Source organism: Arvicola amphibius, chromosome 9 (genome assembly GCF_903992535.2).
Source record: "Arvicola amphibius chromosome 9, mArvAmp1.2, whole genome shotgun sequence".
Taxonomy (NCBI): Eukaryota; Metazoa; Chordata; class Mammalia; order Rodentia; family Cricetidae; genus Arvicola; species Arvicola amphibius.
Window position 1 is genome coordinate 35,335,904 of NC_052055.2, and position 20,372 is coordinate 35,356,275.

At 55.7% G+C, this 20,372-nt stretch overlaps 4 protein-coding genes across 6 annotated transcripts; 2 read left to right on the forward strand and 2 right to left on the reverse strand.

Annotated features, from left to right (window-relative positions):
- The first annotated feature begins 70 nt into the window (after positions 1-70).
- Mfsd3 (major facilitator superfamily domain containing 3) lies at positions 71-3,740 on the forward strand. The gene is made up of 5 exons (XM_038341364.2): positions 71-2,548; positions 2,842-2,989; positions 3,079-3,203; positions 3,275-3,384; positions 3,464-3,740. Exons 1-5 carry the CDS (start codon positions 1,867-1,869, stop codon positions 3,635-3,637), a joined length of 1,239 nt encoding a protein of 412 aa, XP_038197292.1. The 5' UTR covers positions 71-1,866; the 3' UTR covers positions 3,638-3,740.
- A 5-nt stretch (positions 3,741-3,745) lies between these two features.
- Recql4 (RecQ like helicase 4) lies at positions 3,746-10,731 on the reverse strand. The gene is made up of 22 exons (XM_038341355.1): positions 10,648-10,731; positions 10,534-10,567; positions 10,358-10,455; positions 10,017-10,160; positions 9,055-9,771; positions 8,851-8,977; positions 8,640-8,747; positions 8,440-8,538; positions 7,346-7,438; positions 7,130-7,266; positions 6,738-6,821; positions 6,477-6,665; positions 6,218-6,397; positions 6,005-6,146; positions 5,654-5,916; positions 5,307-5,523; positions 5,106-5,235; positions 4,853-5,022; positions 4,601-4,781; positions 4,381-4,522; positions 4,087-4,195; positions 3,746-3,998 (listed from the first exon to the last, which is right to left on the reverse strand). Exons 1-22 carry the CDS (start codon positions 10,729-10,731, stop codon positions 3,874-3,876), a joined length of 3,573 nt encoding a protein of 1,190 aa, XP_038197283.1. The 3' UTR covers positions 3,746-3,873.
- Positions 10,732-10,888: 157 nt separating this feature from the next.
- On the forward strand, positions 10,889-15,420 carry Lrrc14 (leucine rich repeat containing 14). Of its 3 annotated transcripts, none has more exons than XM_038342716.1 (4): positions 10,889-11,182; positions 13,213-13,566; positions 13,757-14,341; positions 14,436-15,420. In XM_038342716.1, the coding sequence occupies exons 2-4, from the start codon at positions 13,238-13,240 to the stop codon at positions 15,001-15,003; spliced, it is 1,482 nt and encodes a 493-aa protein (XP_038198644.1). In that variant the 5' UTR covers positions 10,889-11,182; positions 13,213-13,237; the 3' UTR covers positions 15,004-15,420. The 3 variants fall into 3 exon arrangements, with proteins under 3 accessions (XP_038198644.1, XP_038198645.1, XP_038198643.1); XM_038342717.1 differs by having other exon boundaries at positions 10,889-11,143; XM_038342715.1 differs by having other exon boundaries at positions 10,889-11,108.
- A 407-nt stretch (positions 15,421-15,827) lies between these two features.
- Positions 15,828-18,916, reverse strand: Lrrc24 (leucine rich repeat containing 24). The gene is made up of 4 exons (XM_038343341.1): positions 18,737-18,916; positions 18,258-18,536; positions 17,947-18,115; positions 15,828-16,762 (listed from the first exon to the last, which is right to left on the reverse strand). Exons 1-4 carry the CDS (start codon positions 18,914-18,916, stop codon positions 15,828-15,830), a joined length of 1,563 nt encoding a protein of 520 aa, XP_038199269.1.
- Between the last annotated feature and the right edge of the window lie 1,456 nt (positions 18,917-20,372).

The following is a 20,372-nucleotide window of genomic DNA, read 5'->3' on the forward strand; positions in this document are numbered from 1 at the left end:
CCCTCATATAAAGGAGCCGTTAAGGACGGCTCCCAGGAAAGGGCCCCTCAGGCTGCCATTCATCCATTTGTCTTAAGAGACGGATGCATCTGTGGCTAGGTCTTCATTATGGTCTTAAATGTGGGGCATGTGGTGACGCGTTCAAATCAACTAACGTACTAATGAAGTGTGTGAAAGCAAACGTGGGTCACATCTGCCTTTTAGGGCCAGCCCAGGGCCACTTGGGAGGGGATGAGGTTGCAGAGAATTCCAGGGAAAGAGGTCTTAGAGGCTGCATCAGAAATAGTAACCTTTCCCTGGGCTACACAAATGCGTCCCTTGTTCTGGTACTTCCCGTGCCAACCACAGAGTGGCGCTGTTAAGCAGGGTTACACCAAATTGGGAGTGACAGCAAGGGCTTGAGACGACTCCTGTGGAGCAAAGCAGGGGAGAGCCTTTAGCAAACCACCTCTAGGCACCCTTGGGGGTGCTAAAGGAAGAAAACATCCTAGGGTGGAGACTCTGGAAGGGATGCGCCCCTATGCACAGCAGGTACTGGTGGGGTGCACTGGTTGGGTCTTTAGTGGTCCTCTGAGGTAAGCAAAAGCAGTCCCACCCCCCCCAGTTATTTGTGCAACTAGGATTGAATTCAGGACCGTGGAACTATATCCTGCCTGCCACCCTTTCTCAATTTTAAGGCATGGTCTTGCTTGCTAAATTCAAGTGAACCTTAAACACATGATGCTCCTGCCTCAGCCTGAAGAGCTGAGATTACAGGTGTTCACAACCATGTCCTGAAGTAGAACCCACTTTATAGATGTGAAAACCTGGGCCCTGAGACTATCTGGAAGTTATAGGACAGCAAGCCAATGCCAGGATGCTCAGACCTAGACACGGTCATGTGTCGAAATGGGCACAACAGCAGCACCCAGTTGTCCACTATGGAGCCAGTTCTTAACCCAAGGTGTCATTTAACAGCCTTATGGTGGCCTTGGGAAGGCATTCTGGGAAGAGGATAGGGATTGGGCACGGGCCTTCCTTGTAGGGCCAGAATCATGTGGGCTGGACTTGCTACCCTCACTGAACACTAAGGGAAGGGGGTATCATGGGCAGTAGCTGACTGGGTCCTGACCTTTCCCACAAAACTCCAGCTTTTGAGGTTACTGCCTTGAGAGGCTCTGAAGCCACAGTCTTAGCAAGGTATGGGGAGCAGCGCCAGAAGCACCATGGGAGCCGAGGATTAGAAATGCATGCGCTTTTAATCCCAGCACTCGGGAGGCAGACAGATCTCTGAGTTTGAGGCCAGCCTGGGCTACAGAGTGAGTTCCAGGACAACAGAGCTACACAGAGAAACCTTGTCTGGAAAAAAAACAAAACAAGAAGAGCTTCTGAAAGAATCTAGTAACCATTGAGCACAATGGAAGATACCTTTGAGACCAGCCTGTACCACAGCTTCCTCCCAGTCGCTCGCAGGGGCTGGGAACACGTAAAGCAGGCGGCTGTGTCCAGGTTTGTCACCAGGGGCGCCAGAGCAGACGTTCTCAGTCTGCGAAGGTTATCTGTAGCCTGCTTGACGTTTGCCGCTGGGGTTTTTGGCCAATTGAGGATGAGAATGCGGAATGAATAGGGAATTGGCTCCACCCTCAGCCAAAGGAGTCCCGCCTCCCTTGCCTGACCCCTGCGCAAGGCATGCTGGTAGTCATGGGCTGTGCGCAGGCCCACCAAGCTCAGGTTTATTCCCGTATTTTCTCCCAACTTCGGTACTTCCGGTATATCGGGGCCCCAGTGTGCGCTTCGGGATCTTGGCCTGATTGTCCCTGAGCCTCTGTAGATGGAGTAGACCCTGGCCTCTCCCGCTGAGCCGTCTGATTCCACCCCGAGCTGGACATGCACGGGAAGCTGCTGCTGCTGGCCGGCCTCTATCTTGTGCAGGGTCTGCCCTATGGACTGCAGTCCAGCTTGCTGCCCATTTTACTGCGGGCCCATGGCCTCTCCCTGACACGTGTGGGCCTGACCAAGGGATTGTATGCACCATGGCTGTTCAAACTGGCATGGGCGCCACTGGTGGACAGACGGGGCTCCCCTCGGGTCTGGTTAACACTCAGCACAGTGTCCCTGGGTCTGGTGTGTGGGCTGCTGGCCGTGTTCCCTCCCCCGCAAGCTGGCCAGACAGGGCTCCCCACCATCATGATGGGGCTGCTACTGCTGCTGAATCTGGGTGCAGCAGTGCAGGACGTAGCTCTGGACACGGTCGCTGTACAGCTCCTGGAACCAAAGGAGCTGGGGCCTGGCAACACGGTGCAGGTGGTGGCATACAAGCTGGGGTCAGCACTGGCTGGGGGTGGGCTGTTGGTCCTCTTCCCCACCCTCTCTTGGCCACTGCTTTTTCTGCTCCTAGCTGCCACCTACTGGCTGGCTGCTGCCTTAGCCTGGGCTGCACCAGCCTTGGGACAGCTGCCTCGGCCTCAGGTCTCAGAACAAACCCCCCACTCGTCCTATTTTCTACAAGATTTGCTGGCTGTGCCTGGGACCCTCTGGACAGCAGGCTTTGTTCTCACCTACAAGCTGGGTGAGTCTCTCTTTGAGTTAGGCAACGTCAAGCTCGGAGCCCTCGCTTCCTTAGGGCCCTGAAACCCACTTAGCTCTCAGCCCAGCCCAGCCTTCCCCAGAGCTCTGTAGCTCAGTCTTCCCTCAGCTTCAGCCACAGCCCACGGGTGTTACTGATAGCGCTTCAAATTAGCTGGGCTTCAAGGCCCAGCTTTTTCTAACACCTGGGGCCCATGGGCCTGGCTGGTTGGAGGACTGAGGCCCCAGGAAGGGAGAAAGGAGAAGGGGACCATCCTTGCTTATGGTCTCCTGTAGGTGAGCAGGGTGCTGGCAGCCTGTTTCCACTTCTCCTGTTGGACCATGGTGTTTCTGCCTCAGACTTGGGGCTATGGAGTGGCTTGGGCGCTATGACCTGCTCCATTGCTGGCTCCTCTCTAGGGGGAGCTCTACTGGCCAGGCACTGGTAAGCACTCCCCAACCCTAATGTGACCCTCGTCTCTACCCGTCTCCCAGGGAATCTTACCATATTCAGTCTTCCAATTCCCACCCCAGGCAACCTCTCTCCCTGTTGAGGTCAGTGCTGCAGCTACGCCTTGGGAGTCTGGCCTGCCAGACGTCTCTGCTTTTCTACCTCAGTACCCCAGAGGCCAGTCTGGAGCCTGGTACAATCATGAGAGGTGAGAGGTCAGCCTTGACGAAGGAGGGAGGGAGCAAAAGCCTGGGACCCCACTGACCTTTGTTCTTCTAGGGGCAGCTTTGCTGAGCCTGTGTCTACAGCAGTTTCTGGGCGGTGTGGTCACCACAGCCACATTCACCGTGATGATGCACTGCAGCCAGTTGGCACCCAGAGCCCGGCAGGTAAGATGGCAGGGCAGGGATGCCCGGGGGCTGCAGGGCTAGGGAGCCACTAGGTCCTGATCCGTATTTCCACCCCCAGGCCACACACTACAGCCTCCTGGCCACTCTGGAACTGTTGGGCAAGCTGCTGCCGGGTACCCTGGCTGGAGTGCTGGCTGATGGCCTGGGCCCACACCTCTGCTTTGCTGCCTTCCTCGTACTCTCGGGTCTGCCCATTCTGGATCTCAGCCTGGCACCCAGTAACCTGACCTGAGCTGCCATGTATGGCCTGGATGCCTGGAACACACGAGATGTAGCTGTCCTCAAGCTGAGGACATGGCTGCCAGAAAGGAGATAAAATTGCTTTTTATTTTGCACTTTGATTTTGGCTAATAGTCAGTGATGCCTACGTCATTGCCTCGCTAGCACACGAACCTGACACCCTCGGTGTAGCGGCCACAGTCTGGCTTTCCTCATGCCCCCACCATGAAGCTCTCCCATGGAGGGCGGTCATCGGCTGCTCAGCAGGAGCTCTTCTGTAGCCAAGCGCATCAGGGCATGGAAGTCCAGATGTAGATACTTTCTCCAGAAACGCCGGTCCTGCCCATACACCTGGGCTGGGTAGCAAGGACTTGCTATGATGGAGCAGAAATGTAGGCCTGAGGATTCAGCCGGCTCTAGTGCCCAACTCCTCCCTAATTAATGCAGCCCTGTGGCCCTCACCAATGCCATGGAAGATGCGGGCCACAGCCCTTCCTGAAAACCTTTCCTCTGGCCGCAGGGACAGGAGCTGACGGATATCACGGCGAATATGGTCCTCCCAGTCCTGAAGCTGTGGGGGGATGGGCATGTGACCTTCCCTGCACCCCCATGGCATCTGTCACATAAAATCACACCCCAAGCAGCCCAAGAAACCTTGAGCCAGGCAGGGGTTGGACTGTGGGGTTGGGTTGTACGTGGGAATGTCATTATCCTTGGCTTTAAGGAATCACCTATCTTCAGAGGGGTGGCACTTACCTGGTTCTGCTCAGGCTCTGGACCCTGCTCATCCTTCACAGTTTCCTCTTCCTCAAAGTAGTGGCTGAGCAAGGTCTTCAACTGGCTGCTGCGCTCCTCATCCGACTGCTCTAGGCAGGGTCCACAGCTGGGAAAGGCCACACTGGGGATGAGACAAACCTGTCAAGAGTGCCCCTGGGGTCAGAGTGGGTGGCCTGGGCTCTGCCTACCTTCTTCCCACCTGCGAAAGGCCTTAGCTATCTGGCGTAGATGGGCCAGGGCCTTGTGTTCTCGAGCCTGGACTCGGCTGTACAGGAAGTCACAGATCTGGTCCCTGTCCTCATCTGTCAGATCACCAGGACTGTTCAGGTGAAAGGCCAGCTCGCTGAACTCCACAAGCACCCCTGTACCCCGTGGTGCACCTGTCAGCAAGTGTGTCAGTCAGAGGCGGCGGGGACCAGCACAAGCTAGACTTAGGGAGGGCTGGGCATACCTTTCTTTGGTTCTTGGTCCCACTGCAGCTGGTGGAGAGCCTGCCGCACAGAGGCCAGCTCCCAGCCCATCGAGTCTGCTAGCTCCATCATGTCAAACTCCAAAGAGCTGCTGCCCCGACTTGTGTCTTTAGGGGGCCACTTGGCCCAGCATGCAGCCAAAGGGGGACACCTGTGCCCAGGGGACAAAGGAGTATGTGGCCAGCAGCTCCAGTTCTTTGTCTTCATCCTTAGCCAGAGGTGAGATATGCTTACCTGTGGGTCAGAGCTTGCAGCTGAGCAGGGCCCCCAGGGCAGTGCAGACGGCAGTGGGCATAGGTATAAGGCAGCAGCTCCAACCAATGTCGAGGGTGTAGCTCCAGATAGCACAGCAGAGTCTCAATAGCTAGAGGCAGAGGAAGGCTCAGAGGCTGTTGATAGCCTCTCCCTGTACCCCGTATCTTCTTGGCTCCTTACCCTCCTCTGTCATGTCCAGAGCCTGTACTGTAGACTGCACTGGGAGTGCCCGCTTATGGCCTTGGCAGGCCTGTCCCAATACAGGGTGTGTTTCTTGGCCGTTGTGCCTACGGGTGCATGTACAGGGTGGGAAGACACGCTGCACCAGCTTCTTCACAGCCAGGAAGTCAGTGCCATCAGCATGGGCGTGTCTGCGCAGTTCCCAAAGGTCTTCACCCTGCATTGAGACAGTCATATGCATACAGTTTGGGGCTAGAGTGGCAGCTGCAAGGAAAACAGGATTGCAGCTGGGACGGAAGCAGCATGGCATAGGAAGAACGTAACCCTTGAGGAGATGGGGTGCCAACCTGCGGCTGCAGGAACAGGTGACAATGGGCAGGCTTCCCATCACGTCCTGCACGACCAATCGCTTGCACATAGCTCTCGAAGTTTGGAGGCAGTCCCAGATGTAGCACAGCCCGAACATCTGGCCGGTCCAGCCCCATCCCAAAGGCTACTGTGGCCACTACCACCCGCAGGTGGCCCCGCATGAAGGCCTGTTGCACTCGTCGCCGTTCCTGGCTGCACATGCCAGCATGGTATGCTTCAGCTACAGCCTCAGGGCCGCAACCTTTAGAGAAGGTGTACAGATGGTTGACGGGACTGAGCAGGTGTGCAAAAGAAAGGGTCCCTGGGGGCCAAACCCTATACACGCCTACCTCTGGGCCTTGGATCGCTCACCATGGACAGGCAGGTCCGGAGGAGTGCAGCCACCCGTTCTGTATCCTTTTGTCGATGGCAGTAAACGATAATAGAGTCCAGGGTACGAAAACGGTCACTTTGCAGCAGTGTCACCAGAGCCTGGCAATAAAGAGCGATTAACATGGCAGGTCGTGGGCGTCTGCTGGGGCCCCTGGGATGCACATAACTACCTGGTCTGAATCTCGGTCCATGGACACGGAGAGGAGCAGATTGGCAGGAATGGAGGCCAACCCACTGAGCTCAAGCTCTTCCGCTATGCCCAGGTGCTGGGCCACATCGCGTGCAGTGTTCCGTGTGGCCGTAGCTGTGAGACCCAGAAAGCAACGCACACCCATCCGCTCCCGAAGGACCTGAACCGGGGACAGTGCTGAGTCACTTCGCCCACCTGGGTCCCAGTCCACCTCCACCCTGACCCCAACAAAAGCTCACTTTGCAAACACGCAGGTAGCAGGGCCGGAAGTTGTGTGACCACTGAGATAGGCAGTGGACCTCGTCAATGCAGGCGAAGGCAACTGGAGGCAGCTGAGAGGCGTCGGGGAGGCTGGCAGGGCCCTTAGCCCCACACCTGACCAAGGCCTCAGGGGACACAATCAGCACATGCACCTGGGCTGCCTTTACCTGAAGGGAAGAGGGCTATGGGCACTGCCCAGAGGGATGCCCACGACCACCCATCCATGGGGCCCTCCTGACCTTTTTCAAGACAGACTCTCGCTGTTTCTTCGTCATACCTGAGTGGAGGCAGGCTGCCTTCAGACATGGAGGCAGGTCAGACACCTGTGAATGCAATGCTGTCACAGCCCAGCCCAGTTCAGTCTCTGCCCCGACATTCATTCTCTCGGAGCTACTCAACCCTCTGGAAGGAAAAGCACCAGATGCTGGGTCCTGGGAGAAAAGTTCAGAGCTGGCCACCTATGGACCTGCACACCCTGGAGATAAGGAACTAGGTGAGAACATTGGGCACTAGGCTGTGCTACCCTTAGGAAGATCGGCTGGCAACTGCTGTTTTCAGGAAACAAGAAGCATCCAATGGCATCAGAGCTGTCGGTTTGCAGACTTTCCAGGTACTAAGCCTGTCCATATACCTGGTCATCCATGAGTGACAGGAGAGGAGAGACCACCAGTGTGAGGCAGGGGCTTCGCTGGGCATACAGCAGTGCAGGAAGCTGGTAACACAGAGACTTGCCAGCACCCGTGGGCAACACCAACAAAGTGGAGATGCCTAGACAGGACAAGAGGCAGCTGTAAAGGCTCAGTTTGCCAGGCACAGTTTGGTGCAATTCCTAGGCAGTCACACCTACCAGAAAGAATCCGCATGACTGCATGTTCTTGACCAGGGCGGAAGGCTTGGTGCCCTAGCAGCTCTAGGGCCTGGAATACCTCAGCAGGGGTTTCTGTGGACATAAGTTGTGGTTTGAATGAGAATGGCCCCTATAGGCCCCCACAGGCTCATGTATTTGTATGCTTAGTTCCTATCTGGTGAACCATTTGGGAAGAATTAGGAGGTGTGGCCTTGTTAGAAAAAGTGTGTCAGGGGCTGGAGATATGGCTCAGAGGTTAAGAGCATTGCCTGCTCTTCCAAAGGTCCTGAGTTCAATTCCCGGCAACCACATGGTGGCTCACAACCATCTGTAATGAGGTCTGGTGCCCTCTTCTGGCCTGCAGAAGAGTATTGTATACATAATAAATAAATAAATATTAAAAAAATTAAAAAAAAAAAAGAGAAAGCCGGGCGGTGGTGGCGCACGCCTTTAATCCCAGCACTCAGGAGGCAGAGGCAGGCGGATCTCTGTGAGTTCAAGGCCAGCCGGGTCTACAAGAGCTAGTTCCAGGACAGGCTCTAAAAAAGCTGCAGAGAAACCCTGTCTTGAAAAACCAAAAAAAGAAAAAAAAAAAAAAAAAGAAAAAGTGTGTCAGCTGGGCGGTGGTGCACGCCTTTAATCCCAGCACTCGGGAGGCAGAGGCAGGCGGATCTCTGTGAGTTCGAGGCCAACCTGGCCTACAAGAGCTAGTTCCAGGACAGGCCCCAAAGCTACAGAGAAACCCTGTCTCGAAAAAACAAAAACAAAAACAAATAAAAAAAGAAAAAAAGAAGAGTGTGTTATTGGGTGTTGGCTTTGAGGATTTCAACAGTCCAGGCAAGGTAAAGTGTCTCTGTCTGTCTGTCTGTCTGTCTGCCAATCAGGATGCAAAGCTCTCAGCCACTTCCCCAGCACCATGCCTGCCTTTCTGCTTCCCACCAAGATAACAGACTTAAATGCTGAGATGGTATGCAAATCCCAGTTCAATGCTTCCTTTTCTAAGAGTTGCCCTGGTCATGGTGTCTCTTCACAGCATCAGAACAGCAACTAAGACATGCGTCGGGAAAGACTCTGGAGCATTGAGTTTCACTCACCTGCTACCTGCCCCAGGAGCCCTGGCGGGTAGAGGGGCAACACTGGGCAGGGAGGACAGGGCATCTGTAGCTTTGGCCCATCAGGTTCTGTGTCCTGACCTGCTTGGATAGGCAAGAGGGTGATGTGGGGGCACCAGAATCCACAGACCATCCTGGCACAATGGCCTCTGGTCACATCCACCCATTCCCCCCTCACTTACCAGAGAGGGGACAGGAAGGAGAGGCTGTCGTCTGTGCTACTTCTTCCAAAGCAGAAATGGGCTGTTTGTCTTCCCTGCCACCTTCCTCCTGGAAGGTCAGGGTGGAGCCTGGAGTAGAGTTAAGAGCTGGTGTAGCCTTCTGTTTGCATAAGTAATTCTCTAGCCCCCCTTCCGAAGGTTAAACGACCCAGCACTCATGGCAGTGGTTTACCTGGCTGGGAGCACTGCGATGCCCAGTGCCCAGACTGCCCGCACCGGAAACAAGCATCCTTCGCTGTGGCTCTGGGTCCACTTCCCCCAAACTGCTCCCTTTTCTTCTTCCATTTTTGCTTCCATACCTGTGAAGGCCCACAGGGACTATTCAAGAGGGAGATGGGAGAGGAAAGGCTGGCCTGCTCCATTCAGCATGTCTCACCTGCTTCCGGAGAAGCCTGCCTCGACTGGCCCCAACTCGCACATAACACTTCTGTTTCATGTTGAGTCGAACGTAGTTCCCCCGGTCCAGGGAAGCTGGTCGACGGGAGATGTGGAGGCAGGCTGTGCCCTTGGCCTTCTCTGTCTTGGCCTGCTTTGAGGGGCGGGGCTGAGGAGTGTTCACTTGTGCAGGTTCTCCTGGAGGCTCTTTCTTGTGTGCTGTAGTCCTGGCTCCCTCAGACAGCTGTCCTGCTGGGCTGCTGTCCCGGACTTGTGCAAAGCCCTCAGAATGTTCATTCCATTTCCTGTCTTCATTGTTGCTGGGTGTGGGGCTCGGAGGCTGTAAGGCCAGGGTATCAGAGCTCTGAGACTTTTTTTCTGAACGAATACCAGGATCAAGGACATTTGCCTTGCCTGACTTCCAAGGTTGTGACTCCTTTGCATCCAGGTCAAGCCCACAGGCATCGGGAACCTCTAGAAGGTCGGAAACTCTGGCGTGACACCGCTCTAACCAGCCAGGGTCTAGGGAGCTCAGCCGAAGGCTCAGGGATGCCTGAAGCTGTTGGAGCTGGCCTAGCCTTGGCTGGGGCTCAGGAAGTCGGGGAAGTACGTCATTGGTTTCATCTGGGCAGGTCCTTGGGCCTGGTGGCCTTGGGGTGGTCACCGTGGACGAAGATCTCTTCTGAGGCTGGAGTTTTCGGCTCAGGGTTGGCTTAGTCTAGGTTGGGGAAGGTAGAACAGCAAGTAGGATCTCAAGACCCTGGGCTCTGCAGACGTTTGGGACAGACAAGAAGCTGACAGTGAGGTCCCTGTGAGCACCTTAGGAGCCGAGTCCCACTTACTGCAGGAGCACGCATGTGTGTGCGTGAGCATGTGTGAGCTGTAAAGAAGGGTGGACGCAGAAGGGCCCTGGAAAACCATCCCAGAGCCAAAGGCAGTTTTGGGTTTACCTCCACTTCTTACCTGTAGCTTTGCTTTTTTCACATTGGCTTTGAGCCTTTCCCCATAGTCTTGTACTGAACTCAGTGGGCCCTGCCTGGGGCCAGGCTGTGTATTCTGGGTTGCAGCTCGATTCAGGTGGGGACCCCAGCAGCTTGGCTCCTGTGCCTGCAGTAGACAGTAGCGGACTAGACCACGTTAAAAGGTGATATGGGCACAGAAGTGCCTCCCAAAGCTTCCCCTCAACCCCCACGGGAGGGCCTGGCCACCAAACTTGTGGGCTCCCCGGAGGCATGGCTGCAATAGCTCTTGGCTCCAGCCGTCTGACCATACACAACGTTGACTGGGATCAAGGGCAAATATACCTCCTCAGCCGCCTCGGCGAGAGACTGCTCTTGGCTGCGGTGTCTGTCGCCAGCCTGGCGCACTGCATGCTTTAGGGTACGGTACTCACGGTAGAGCGCTGAGAAGGCAGGGGTCGGGGGTCAGGGCTCACCTACTAACCTTAGCCCCGTCCCAGGCCCGCCATCCCAGCGCTCACCGCGGGTCTCCTCGGGGGCCGCCTCCACGTCCTCCTGGGAGAGAAGCTCGTCAGCCACAGGCGGCGCCTGGGTCCCCACGCACCTCCCTGTCCGTGCCCCCAACCCCACCTCACCTGCGCTGGCCGTCTCCCGTGCAGCCGTGCAAAAGCGCGTTCCCACTCCTGCAGCCGCGCGCGAACGCTCGCAAGCCGTTCCATGGCAGCCAGATCCTGAGTCTTGGGAATCTCCCGCCGCCTGGGCAGTGTCGTTCTGCGCCAATGAGAACTGGCGGCGGGCGACGTCAGGCTGGGCGGCCAATTCGCTGAGTTCTGGAGGGGCGGGCCCTATCGTGTTACGTCATCGCGGCGCGCCACTGCTGCGCGGCGCTGGGCGAGGCTAGCGGAGGGGCTGGAGGCCTTGGTGGTCGGGGCGGACTGGCGGATGAGCTGGGGCCGCTGGGCTAGGATCTGAGCTCGGCGAAGAGACGGCAGCTGTAAGGGTCACGGCACTTGGACGGCCGGGCCGACGGGGCCTGGCGCTTGAAAGCCCCGGCTGCAGATTCTCGGAAGGTGCCGCTGCGCGGGGATGGACCCGGGTGAGCCCCGCAAGCGCAGGGCGACCTAGGGACGGGTGAGGATGTTCTGGACCTTCAGGGGCATGCTCGTCCGGGTTAGTTGAGGTTCCGGGCTTGATTCGTGAAGGATCCAGGCGTGCACATCTATTTGTCTCACCGCAGAGACCGCTCTCTCCTGTGTGCGGCATTATGCCCCAAGAAGCAATCTTTGCTTGGAGGCCAGGCCGACTGCTTTCCTCTTATGACAGGTGGTCGATCGGTTTGTCCTGTCGGCTAGGCAGTCCTCGCGAGATTACCCTAAGGTAGAGCCAGATCGAGGATAGTCGTCCGGGGTTTCCCAGGGACCTGTCTCGTAAGGACTTTGTTCAAGGTGTGAGAAGTAAGCAAGCTCCGGGGTTCTGCAGCCTTTCTGCTCCCTACCCTTTGTCCCGTGCTATAACTCTGGGCAAGCGTAGGTCTTAGTTTTCCAGTCGGTTACAGGGTGAAGGCTGTAATGTGGTTCTGAGGGTAAGGTGACTGTGTATATCAGGAATCCTTCAACCTCAGGGGTCTTTTGCATGGAATGCTTTGATGGCCTCTGCCTGGATCTTTCAGAATTCCGTGAATTTAAGACTTGGTAGTCTCTCTGTGCAATGATTGCTCAGTGAAGTTGGGATTCCCAAATAGGAGGCAAAGACCACAGAGGGTGAGAGTTACTTTTCCTCAGGGATTTCTGTGCCTGGTTGTACCCTAGAAAGCCGTTATTTCTGAAGTTCACACTTAATGGCCTCGATCTCATAGGTTGCACAGCATCTGTGCTCAGGATCCTTTTTGGAAAACTAATCCTGGCACTTAGAAGGTGTGCTTAGATTTCCTTAAATCCAAGGGCACGCCTGTATGGAGGGTTAGGCTGTGGCTGCTGGCTCGGTGGGGAATTTTGTCATTGTATTCATGGGAAGAGAGGCCCGGGGTTTATTTTACTTTTTTGTACATCTATATCTGAGTATATGCATGCGCCGTGTGCATAAGGAACCCTGTGAGGCCAGGAAAAGGCATCCCCATCAGGTCCCTTGGAACTGGAGTTTCAGGTGGCCGTGACACACCACGTGGGTTCTGGAAACCAAACCTGGGTCTTTTGCAAGATCAGTAAACACTCTTAACTCCTGAGCCATTTCTCTACCCCCAATCTTACAAACAAATGAACAAACACCCAAACCTGTTAAAACTCAAGCATTGGGACAGCCAGTGGTCTCGTGGGATTGTCCTGTTTTCTGCTGACTCCAATTCTGGCTGTTTTTACACAGGTCTGGGATCTGAAGTTTGGTCCTCACTTTTGTTTGGCAAGCCCTGTACAAAGTTAACCCCCCAGCCCCTCCCTTCCTTTTATTTTTGAAGATAGGATGCAATTATATATGGATAAATAGATTAGGTGGACCTTGAACTCACCAAGGTCGGCAGGCCTCTTGCTTTCCTTGGTGCTAAAATTGAAGGTGTATAACTCCATGCCTAGCCTTGGTTTGTTTGTTTGTTTATTGTGGTTTTTCAAAGCAGTGTTTCTCTGTAGCTTTGGAGCCTGTCCTGGAACTCACTCTGTGGACCAGGCTGGCCTCGAGCTCACAGAGATCCACCTGTCTCTGCCTCCCAAATGCTGGGATTAAAGAAGCACACCACCACCTCCCAACTTTTTAAATGTGCCTTGGTGTTTGCATGTATGTCTGTGTGAGGGTGTTGGGTCCCCAGGAACTGGAGTTACAGACAGTTGTGAGCTGCCACGTGGGTGCTGGGCCCTGCAGAGCGGCAGCTGTCTCCAGAGGCCACACATGAGTGAGCAGGTTAGTGGCAGTGCTCCACTGTGCTCCTGCTTATGCTCCGCTTGATGGCTCGGTTTCCCCAGGAACTTACTAGAAATTACCCCTGCCAGGTAGGATGGCACATGCTTGTAATCCCAGAAGAGGCAGGAGGATTGCCACAAGTCCAAGACAAGCCTAGACAAAGAAGCATTTCCTTCTTGTACCTCCTTCTGCGAAGTGCCTACTCTGTCAGATAGCGCGGTGGGGCTTTTGTACCACGGATAATTTGGAGAGGGTGTGGCCCGATTTGATTTCCCTGGAGTTTCTCCTCCCTAATTAAGATCCCTCTCCGGCAGGTGGCTGTCTGCCCAGCCCAGCGCCATGCACACGCTTGTGTTCCTCAGCACACGGCAGGTGCTTCAGCGCCAGCCAGCTGCCTGCCAAGCCCTGCCCCTGCTGCCCCGGGAGCTCTTCCCCCTGCTGTTCAAGGTGGCCTTCATGGACAAGAAGACGGTTGTGCTGCGTGAGCTGGTGCACACATGGCCCTTCCCACTGCTGAGTTTCCAGCAGCTGCTGCAGGAGTGTGCCCACTGCAGCCGCACCCTGCTGCAGGAGCGGCTCAGCACAGAAAGCATGCAGGCTGTGATCCTGGGGTTGACTGCCCGGCTTCACACTCCAGGAAAAGAGGCTGGCACGCAGCCCCTTTGCAGGTACGCATTTGTCTGAGGGGCCCACAGGCTAGGAGTACAGAGAAGATTCACTGAGTTGGCACTAGGGTGGTCCTGAGGTGTGAAGGAGCGCAGGGTGGGAATAGCCATATTTATTGCTTTGGTACAAGGCGGCTGGGAGGAAGGTAGGCCTTGCACCCTCATTTTCTGCCTTGGCCATCCTTGTTCCCAGGAAACATGCATTGCGGGTGCTGGATATGACTGGTCTTCTGGATGATGGTGTAGAGCAGGATCCCGGAACCATGAGCATGTGGGACTGCACAGCCGCTGTCGCCAGAACGTGCATTGCCCAGCAGCAGGGTGGGACTGCTGAGCCAGGGCTGTCCCCGGTCCCCGTGGAAGTTCGTGTGGACCTTCGGGTGAACCGGGCTTCCTACACATTCCTTCGTGAGGCACTCCAAAGTAGTGTGGACAGCCCCCTGCGGCTCTGCTGCCGGGACCTCCGGGCTGAGGATCTGCCCATGCGCAACACCGTAGCCCTGCTGCAGCTTCTAGATGCGGGCTGTCTGCGCAGGATAGACCTGCGCTTCAACAACCTGGGCTTGCGTGGCCTGTCTGTCATTATCCCACACGTGGCCCGCTTTCAGCACCTAGCCAGCCTGAGGCTGCACTATGTGCATGGGGACTCGAGGCAGCCTTCTGTGGATGGCGAGGACAACTTTCGCTACTTTCTGGCGCAGATGGGCCGCTTTATCTGCCTTCGGGAGCTCAGCATGGGCTCCTCTCTCCTTTCAGGCCGGCTGGGTCAGCTGCTCAGGTGAGTGGTCCCCACCATGGCTCTGCCCCCTCTCTGTATGAGGACTCCTTGGCCTACCTGCCCATGACCCTTCTGTAACCCCTTGTCCCTGCAGCACCCTGCAGAGCCCCCTGGAGAGCCTAGAGCTGGCCTTCTGCGCACTGCTGCCCGAGGACCTGCGCTTCTTGGCTCAGAGCCCTCATGCTGCCCACCTCAAGAAACTGGATCTCAGTGGCAACGACTTGTCGGGCAACCAGTTGATCCCCTTTCAGGGGCTGCTGCAGGCCGCCGCAGCCACGTTGCTGCATCTCGAACTGACTGAGTGTCAGCTTGCTGATGCCCAGCTGTTGGCCACACTGCCCACCCTGACTCGATGTGCCAGTCTGCGCTACCTTGGTCTCTATGGCAACCCTTTGTCTATGGCCGGACTTAAAGAGCTGCTCCGAGACTCTGTGGTACAGGCTGAGCTACGCACTGTGGTCCACCCCTTCCCTGTGGATTGCTATGAAGGCCTTCCTTGGCCACCACCTGCCTCTGTCCTTCTGGAAGCCTCCATCAATGAGGAGAAGTTTGCCCGTGTAGAAGCTGAGTTGCATCAGCTGCTGTTAGCTTCAGGCCGGGCCCACGTACTCTGGACCACTGACATCTACGGGCGCCTGGCTGTGGACTATTTCCGCCTCTGATGGCTAGGGTCTTGATGAGGGGCAGGTCAAGCCCTGTGAGACTTTGCTGGAGGCCAGACTCAGAGGCTTTCCTAGGCCATGGGCCGTACCTCCAGTCTCCGTGCTTTGTATCTGCTCCCTGTAGCTGGCTGACTGTTGCTATCTCAGGACGGCACTCCCCTACTCGGAATGTAGGCACCTGACTGCTCGCCTGGGGTGCCCCCTCTGCAGAAAACAGCAGTCCCTGGGCACATCCCGTGCCCTTAGGAGTGCAGCTCACTGGGGTAGAGGTTAGGATGGTCGATTTCAGGTAGTCTTGGGAGTACCCATGCAGTCTAGGGCCTTAAGCTGTTCATCCTGCCTGGCATCTGAGGCACCCTATTACCTGGCTCTGTAGGGTGTGAGCAAGGTACAAACGTGCAGTATCTGGAACTTGAATTAGTGTTTTTGTTTGTTTCTTTGGGGTGTGTGTGTGTGTGTGTGTGTGTGTCCCCTAATTGGATGGGAAAGACTTCCCTATGTTTCTGGTGTTGCTTCATCACGACAAGGTGCCAACTATTATCCAAGCTATTGCCCCATTTCCTCACTAGGTTATTCCACTATTCCTACGGTCCAGAGCCAGGGTGAGCCGCCAGAGCTGGCAGCTGGGCACACCTTATCCACGGCCCCTGGCACTCAGACCCGTGATTCCCACCCGACGACCCCAGCACAGCACTGTAGCACGACTCCCGACCTGAAGGCTCCAACACACAGCTCTGTTGCGCGGCTTCAACTTTACTAATGAGCAGGTGCGGGGCTGCACCGGCCAATCCCCGGTGCCTACGTCATTGACACGCGCGGCGGACTTAGCAGTGGATCTCATAGGCGACACGTGAAGGGAGGCGTAGCCCAGACATGAGCCCTTCGGGAGGGTTTTGTTCCGGCGCCTCCTCAGGCGGTACCTCAGCGAACAGGGGTTTGGAACGGTCGATGACGAACATCTCGTGCCCGCGTTCATCACGGAGTTCCTCGAGCTGCGCAAAGGTGCAAGGCCCGTCTGAATAGTCGTTGACGAACAGTGTGCCTTCCCCCGGCGGCGCAGGCACCTTTTTCCGCCGGCGTCGGCGTCGGCAGATCATGGCAGCTAACAAGAGCGCAGTGAGCGCCAGCAGCGCGATGGCTGCTGCGATCGCTGTCTGCGTTGCTAGGCCCAGGGCGCGGAAGGCCATGCTACCCGCCTCGTGCAGGGGCTCCCGTCCCACAGGGCGTGTAGCCGGGGCCTGCGGGGCGGGTGGCTGCCGTGACTGCTGCCGGGACGCATTAACCAGGAGATGGAAGTGCACACGTGCTTTGCCGCCAGCATTGGCGGCCTCGCATTCGTACTTGCCGGCGTGAGCCAGTGTGATGTTGGTGAGGAAGAGCATGCCGCTGCCGGTGTCACGGGACGCATGCCCACCCAGGCCTGATGTCCCACCTTCCAGCTGGGCTTGGGCTTGAGGTTTGCCATCGCGAGGCTGGGGCACCTTTCTCCAGACCACCAGGGGCTGTGGGTATCCCGATGCCTGGCAGAGTACCTGCAGGTCCTCCCCCAGGTTAGCTGTGAGCTCCGGGGGCTCCACGTTCACAGAGGGAGGAATGCAGATGAGGCTGCCACCAGATACTTCTAGTAGACTCTGAAGCGCCAGGCGTGGGGGCTCTGCACATGTGATCTTCTTGTCTCTGGAGCTCAGCAGCCGGCGGCCCCCCTCTTTGATCCAAGAGCCCAGCCAGTGAAGGGCACAGTCACATCGCCACGGGTTCTCTGTGTAGGGCAGAACACAGCCTAGGTAGATAGATGGTTCTGCTGATGCAGACAGGAGCCCTTTTCCACCTCTTAGAGATACCTATGAAGTCCCAGACCCTTACCACCTCTTCCCTCAGTCCAAGTTCCTAGGAGTGTGTGTGACCCCAGTTCCGCTTCTCTGATGTCCCATTGCAAGTCTTCACGACCTTGCATATTCCAGCATCACCGAGACCCTGTTGTCAAGGCACTCTCCAGTTTCTGCCTGCCAGCTCTGACGAGAAGCTGCTATGGCCTCAGCTCTGTTAAGTTACTCTGTGGAAGTGGTACTTGTCCTCCTTACCTGGGTGCATGAGCTGGTACCCTACCAGCTCTCCCTGGTGGTCCCTTACCAAGGCTGAGGGCTCTGGTGTGACCCTGCAGAGGAGTGCTCAAGGCTCAAGGTTGCCATAGTGAAGCAAGACACAAAGGGAGAATTATGGGGACTGGAAAGGGAGGCAAGTCTCCTTAGGATCTGGCTGAGCTCACCAGGTGAGATTACAGCACGATTAACCTTGGGTTGAAGATTGCCAAGATAACAGTATTCCTTTTAAATGTAGAAGGATGTTAAAATGGCAGTGAGCCATACTTAAGGCCTATCTTCAGGAATGACCTTACTCCTTTTGTAGGTGATTTCTGGGGGAATCACAGGACTAAACCTTTGTTTACAGTAAGGCCATCTTCCCTGGCAACCCTTGCTTCCTAGGGGTTTGCGCTATCAACTGTAACCCATCCAGTGCAGAGGAGCCACCCTGTGATCTCACTGAAGTTTTGATGGTTTGTTTTCCAGGCAGAGTTTCTCTGTGTAGCCCTGCCTGTCCTGGAACTCGATTTGTAGACCAGGGTAGCCTTGAACTCAGAGATTCTCCAGCTCACTTAGGCTCTTTAATTTAATCTCCTTTGAGATGTAATTTCCGAAGCCATCAAAACCAGATGTTAACGTCCCCTTCAATAAACTCCAGCTCAGTCACATCTTGGCTTATTCTGAAGTCTTTTCTGCAGTGAAGTTAAGAACCTGGTTCTGCCTGAGAACTCCCTGGTCTGATGTGGCCACAGTGTGGAGTGTTCTCTGTTCCTACCATAGTTGACAATAGGAACCTCCTGTATACCTGAGCCTGCTTCTCCCTACTGGTGCTAGAAGAGACCCTTGCCAAAGGAAGAGTTACCTGTGAGGCGCAGGACTTGTAAGCTGCTCAGAGGCTGCAGGGCCTCTCTGCTGATGGTGCCCAGTTGGTTTCTGCTGAGGTCCAGCAGGGCCAAGGAGGAAAGCCCAGCCAGGGCCTGGTCCTCCAGTAACTCAATGCTGTTTTCTTGAAGATGCAGCTCCTGCAGTCGCTGAAGTAGGGACAGCAGATCGTTAGGCAAAAGGGCCCTGGGAAGCTCGACAATATTGACTTCTCTCTCCCAACCACTCCCACCAGTAGTGCGTTTATTGACATCACAGCAAGATCCCGCACTTAGGGCAGTTGTCGCTCACCGGCAGGTGCAAGAAGGTGAAATCCAGCAGCTTCGCCAGCTGGTTTCCAGCCAGGTAAAGCACGCGTAGCTGGACCAAGCCCACAAATGCACCGCCTCGCAATCCCCGAAGCCGGTTGCCGGTGAGCGCCAGTTCAAGCAGGCGCGGCTGTGCGCGGAAGGCACCCGACTCCAGGGCCCGCAGGGTATTGTTGTGCAGGTAGAGGTGGCGCAGAGCAGCGAGAGGCGCCAGGGCGCCTTGCTCCAGGTGCGCGATGCTGTTGTCTTGCAGAAACAGCGTCTGAAGGTTGTGGTGACGAGAGGATTACTTCACTGTGGGGCGTGCCCCACTCCCGTGGCGCGTCCCCTCCCACTTGCCTACCTCAGCACCCTAGTGACCTTCCACCTCACCTCCGAGGCTCACACAATCTTTTTCATTGCTGTGGGCACTTGTAACCCACTACTCCAATCTAAGACCCTCCAGTCCCACATAGTGCCCACCTGCGTCCCTGGGGGTATTCCCGGTGGGACGACACGCAACCGTAGGGCGCCGCACTCCACAGTGGCGCTGTAGCAGCGGCAGGCAGCGGGACAGCCAGTGGCTCGGGGCGGGAATCCAGGTAGCAGCGGCAGCAACAGCAGTCCCAGCAGAAGCAGCACCGGGGGAGCCCCTGGGGTCATTTCCGAAGAGCCCCACCAGGAAGCTGTGGCTTCCCCGATGGGATGCGCCTCCTGAAACAGGTTAGCAGGCCAGTGCTAACATTATCCAGCCCGCGCATGAGCAGGAATGTATCGCCAGGCATGGTGGGTCATGCTCTTAATCGCAACACTGGGGAGGCTGAAGCAGCAGGATTGCTGTGAATTCAAGGTTAGGTCTAAACAATATGTTCCAGGCCGGTCTGGCTGAACTGCGGCAAGACTTTGTCTCAAAATACAAAAGTAAGAAACAACCAATTAACATGGATGGAAGTCTACATACAATCCTTGTGTAACTTTTGAAAAGTTACAAACAGCACTAAGGAGGCAGAGGAAGGCGGATCTCTCTGGGTTGAGGCCAGACTGGTTTACACAGTTCTAGGTGGATCAAGGCTCCATAGTGAGACTCTGTTTTTTTTTTTTGTTTTTTTTTTTTTTTTTTAAAAAAGGCCTAACTTCTCTTGGTAAGATCTGTATGAGGGCAGGCAGGATGGCTACACAAGTGAAGGCACTTGCCCGCCGGGCAAGCCTGGTGGAAGACGAGAAATGACTCTACAAAGATCGCTTTTGACCTCTACAGGCTTGAGGGTCCTCCACTTCTGACCCACGCATGCAAACAATGTTTTTAAAAAGGAAAACAGAACAAACGGAGAGAATCCTTCCCTGAAGGTCTCTGCCTAGCACTAGTATTCCTCCTGCGCCTGCGCCGTCCTGCGCCTGCGCCATCCTGCTCGTCACTGGCACCACCTGGGTTCATCTCCACCCAGATGATGGGCTCTCTTGGCTCCCGGATGCAACAGTACATAATTTAGGCTTGGGTTGGCCAAGTCCAGCGCCTAACTACCCAGACCTCGGCCAAAAAGAGCAGGCGCTGGGCAGACATGCCCCCTTGGTCTCACTCAGTGGCTGCTGGCGCCAGCATAAAGTTCAGCACTGAGCAGAAACGACCGTGCCCCATCATAAGAGCAAAGGCCCCACACGACCTTGACCAAATGACCCCACCTTAAGGTTTATTTGTCATGATTGTTGATGCTTGGTGCAGCCCATGATCCTCCTGTTGTGGGGATGGAGGTGAGTGGACAGCTTACTTAAGAGTTAGGATTTTTCCTCAGGTAACTCATACGGCTTATTTCCTTTTAAATAATTAGAGTCTAGTGTGTTTCTCTGGTTGGCCTGGAATTCATTATGTGGACTACAATGGCCTCCAAACCCAGAGTGCTGACATTAAAAGCCTGTGTCACTATGCCCAGCTTACTTCTTCTTTTTTTTTTTTTTTTTTTTGGTTTTTCGAGACAGGGTTTCTCTGTGGCTTTGGAGCCTGTCCTGGAACTAGCTCTTGTAGACCAGGCTGGTCTCGAACTCACAGAGATCCGCCTGCCTCTGCCTCCCGAGTGCTGGGATTAAAGGCGTGCGCCACCACCGCCCGGCTCCAGCTTACTTC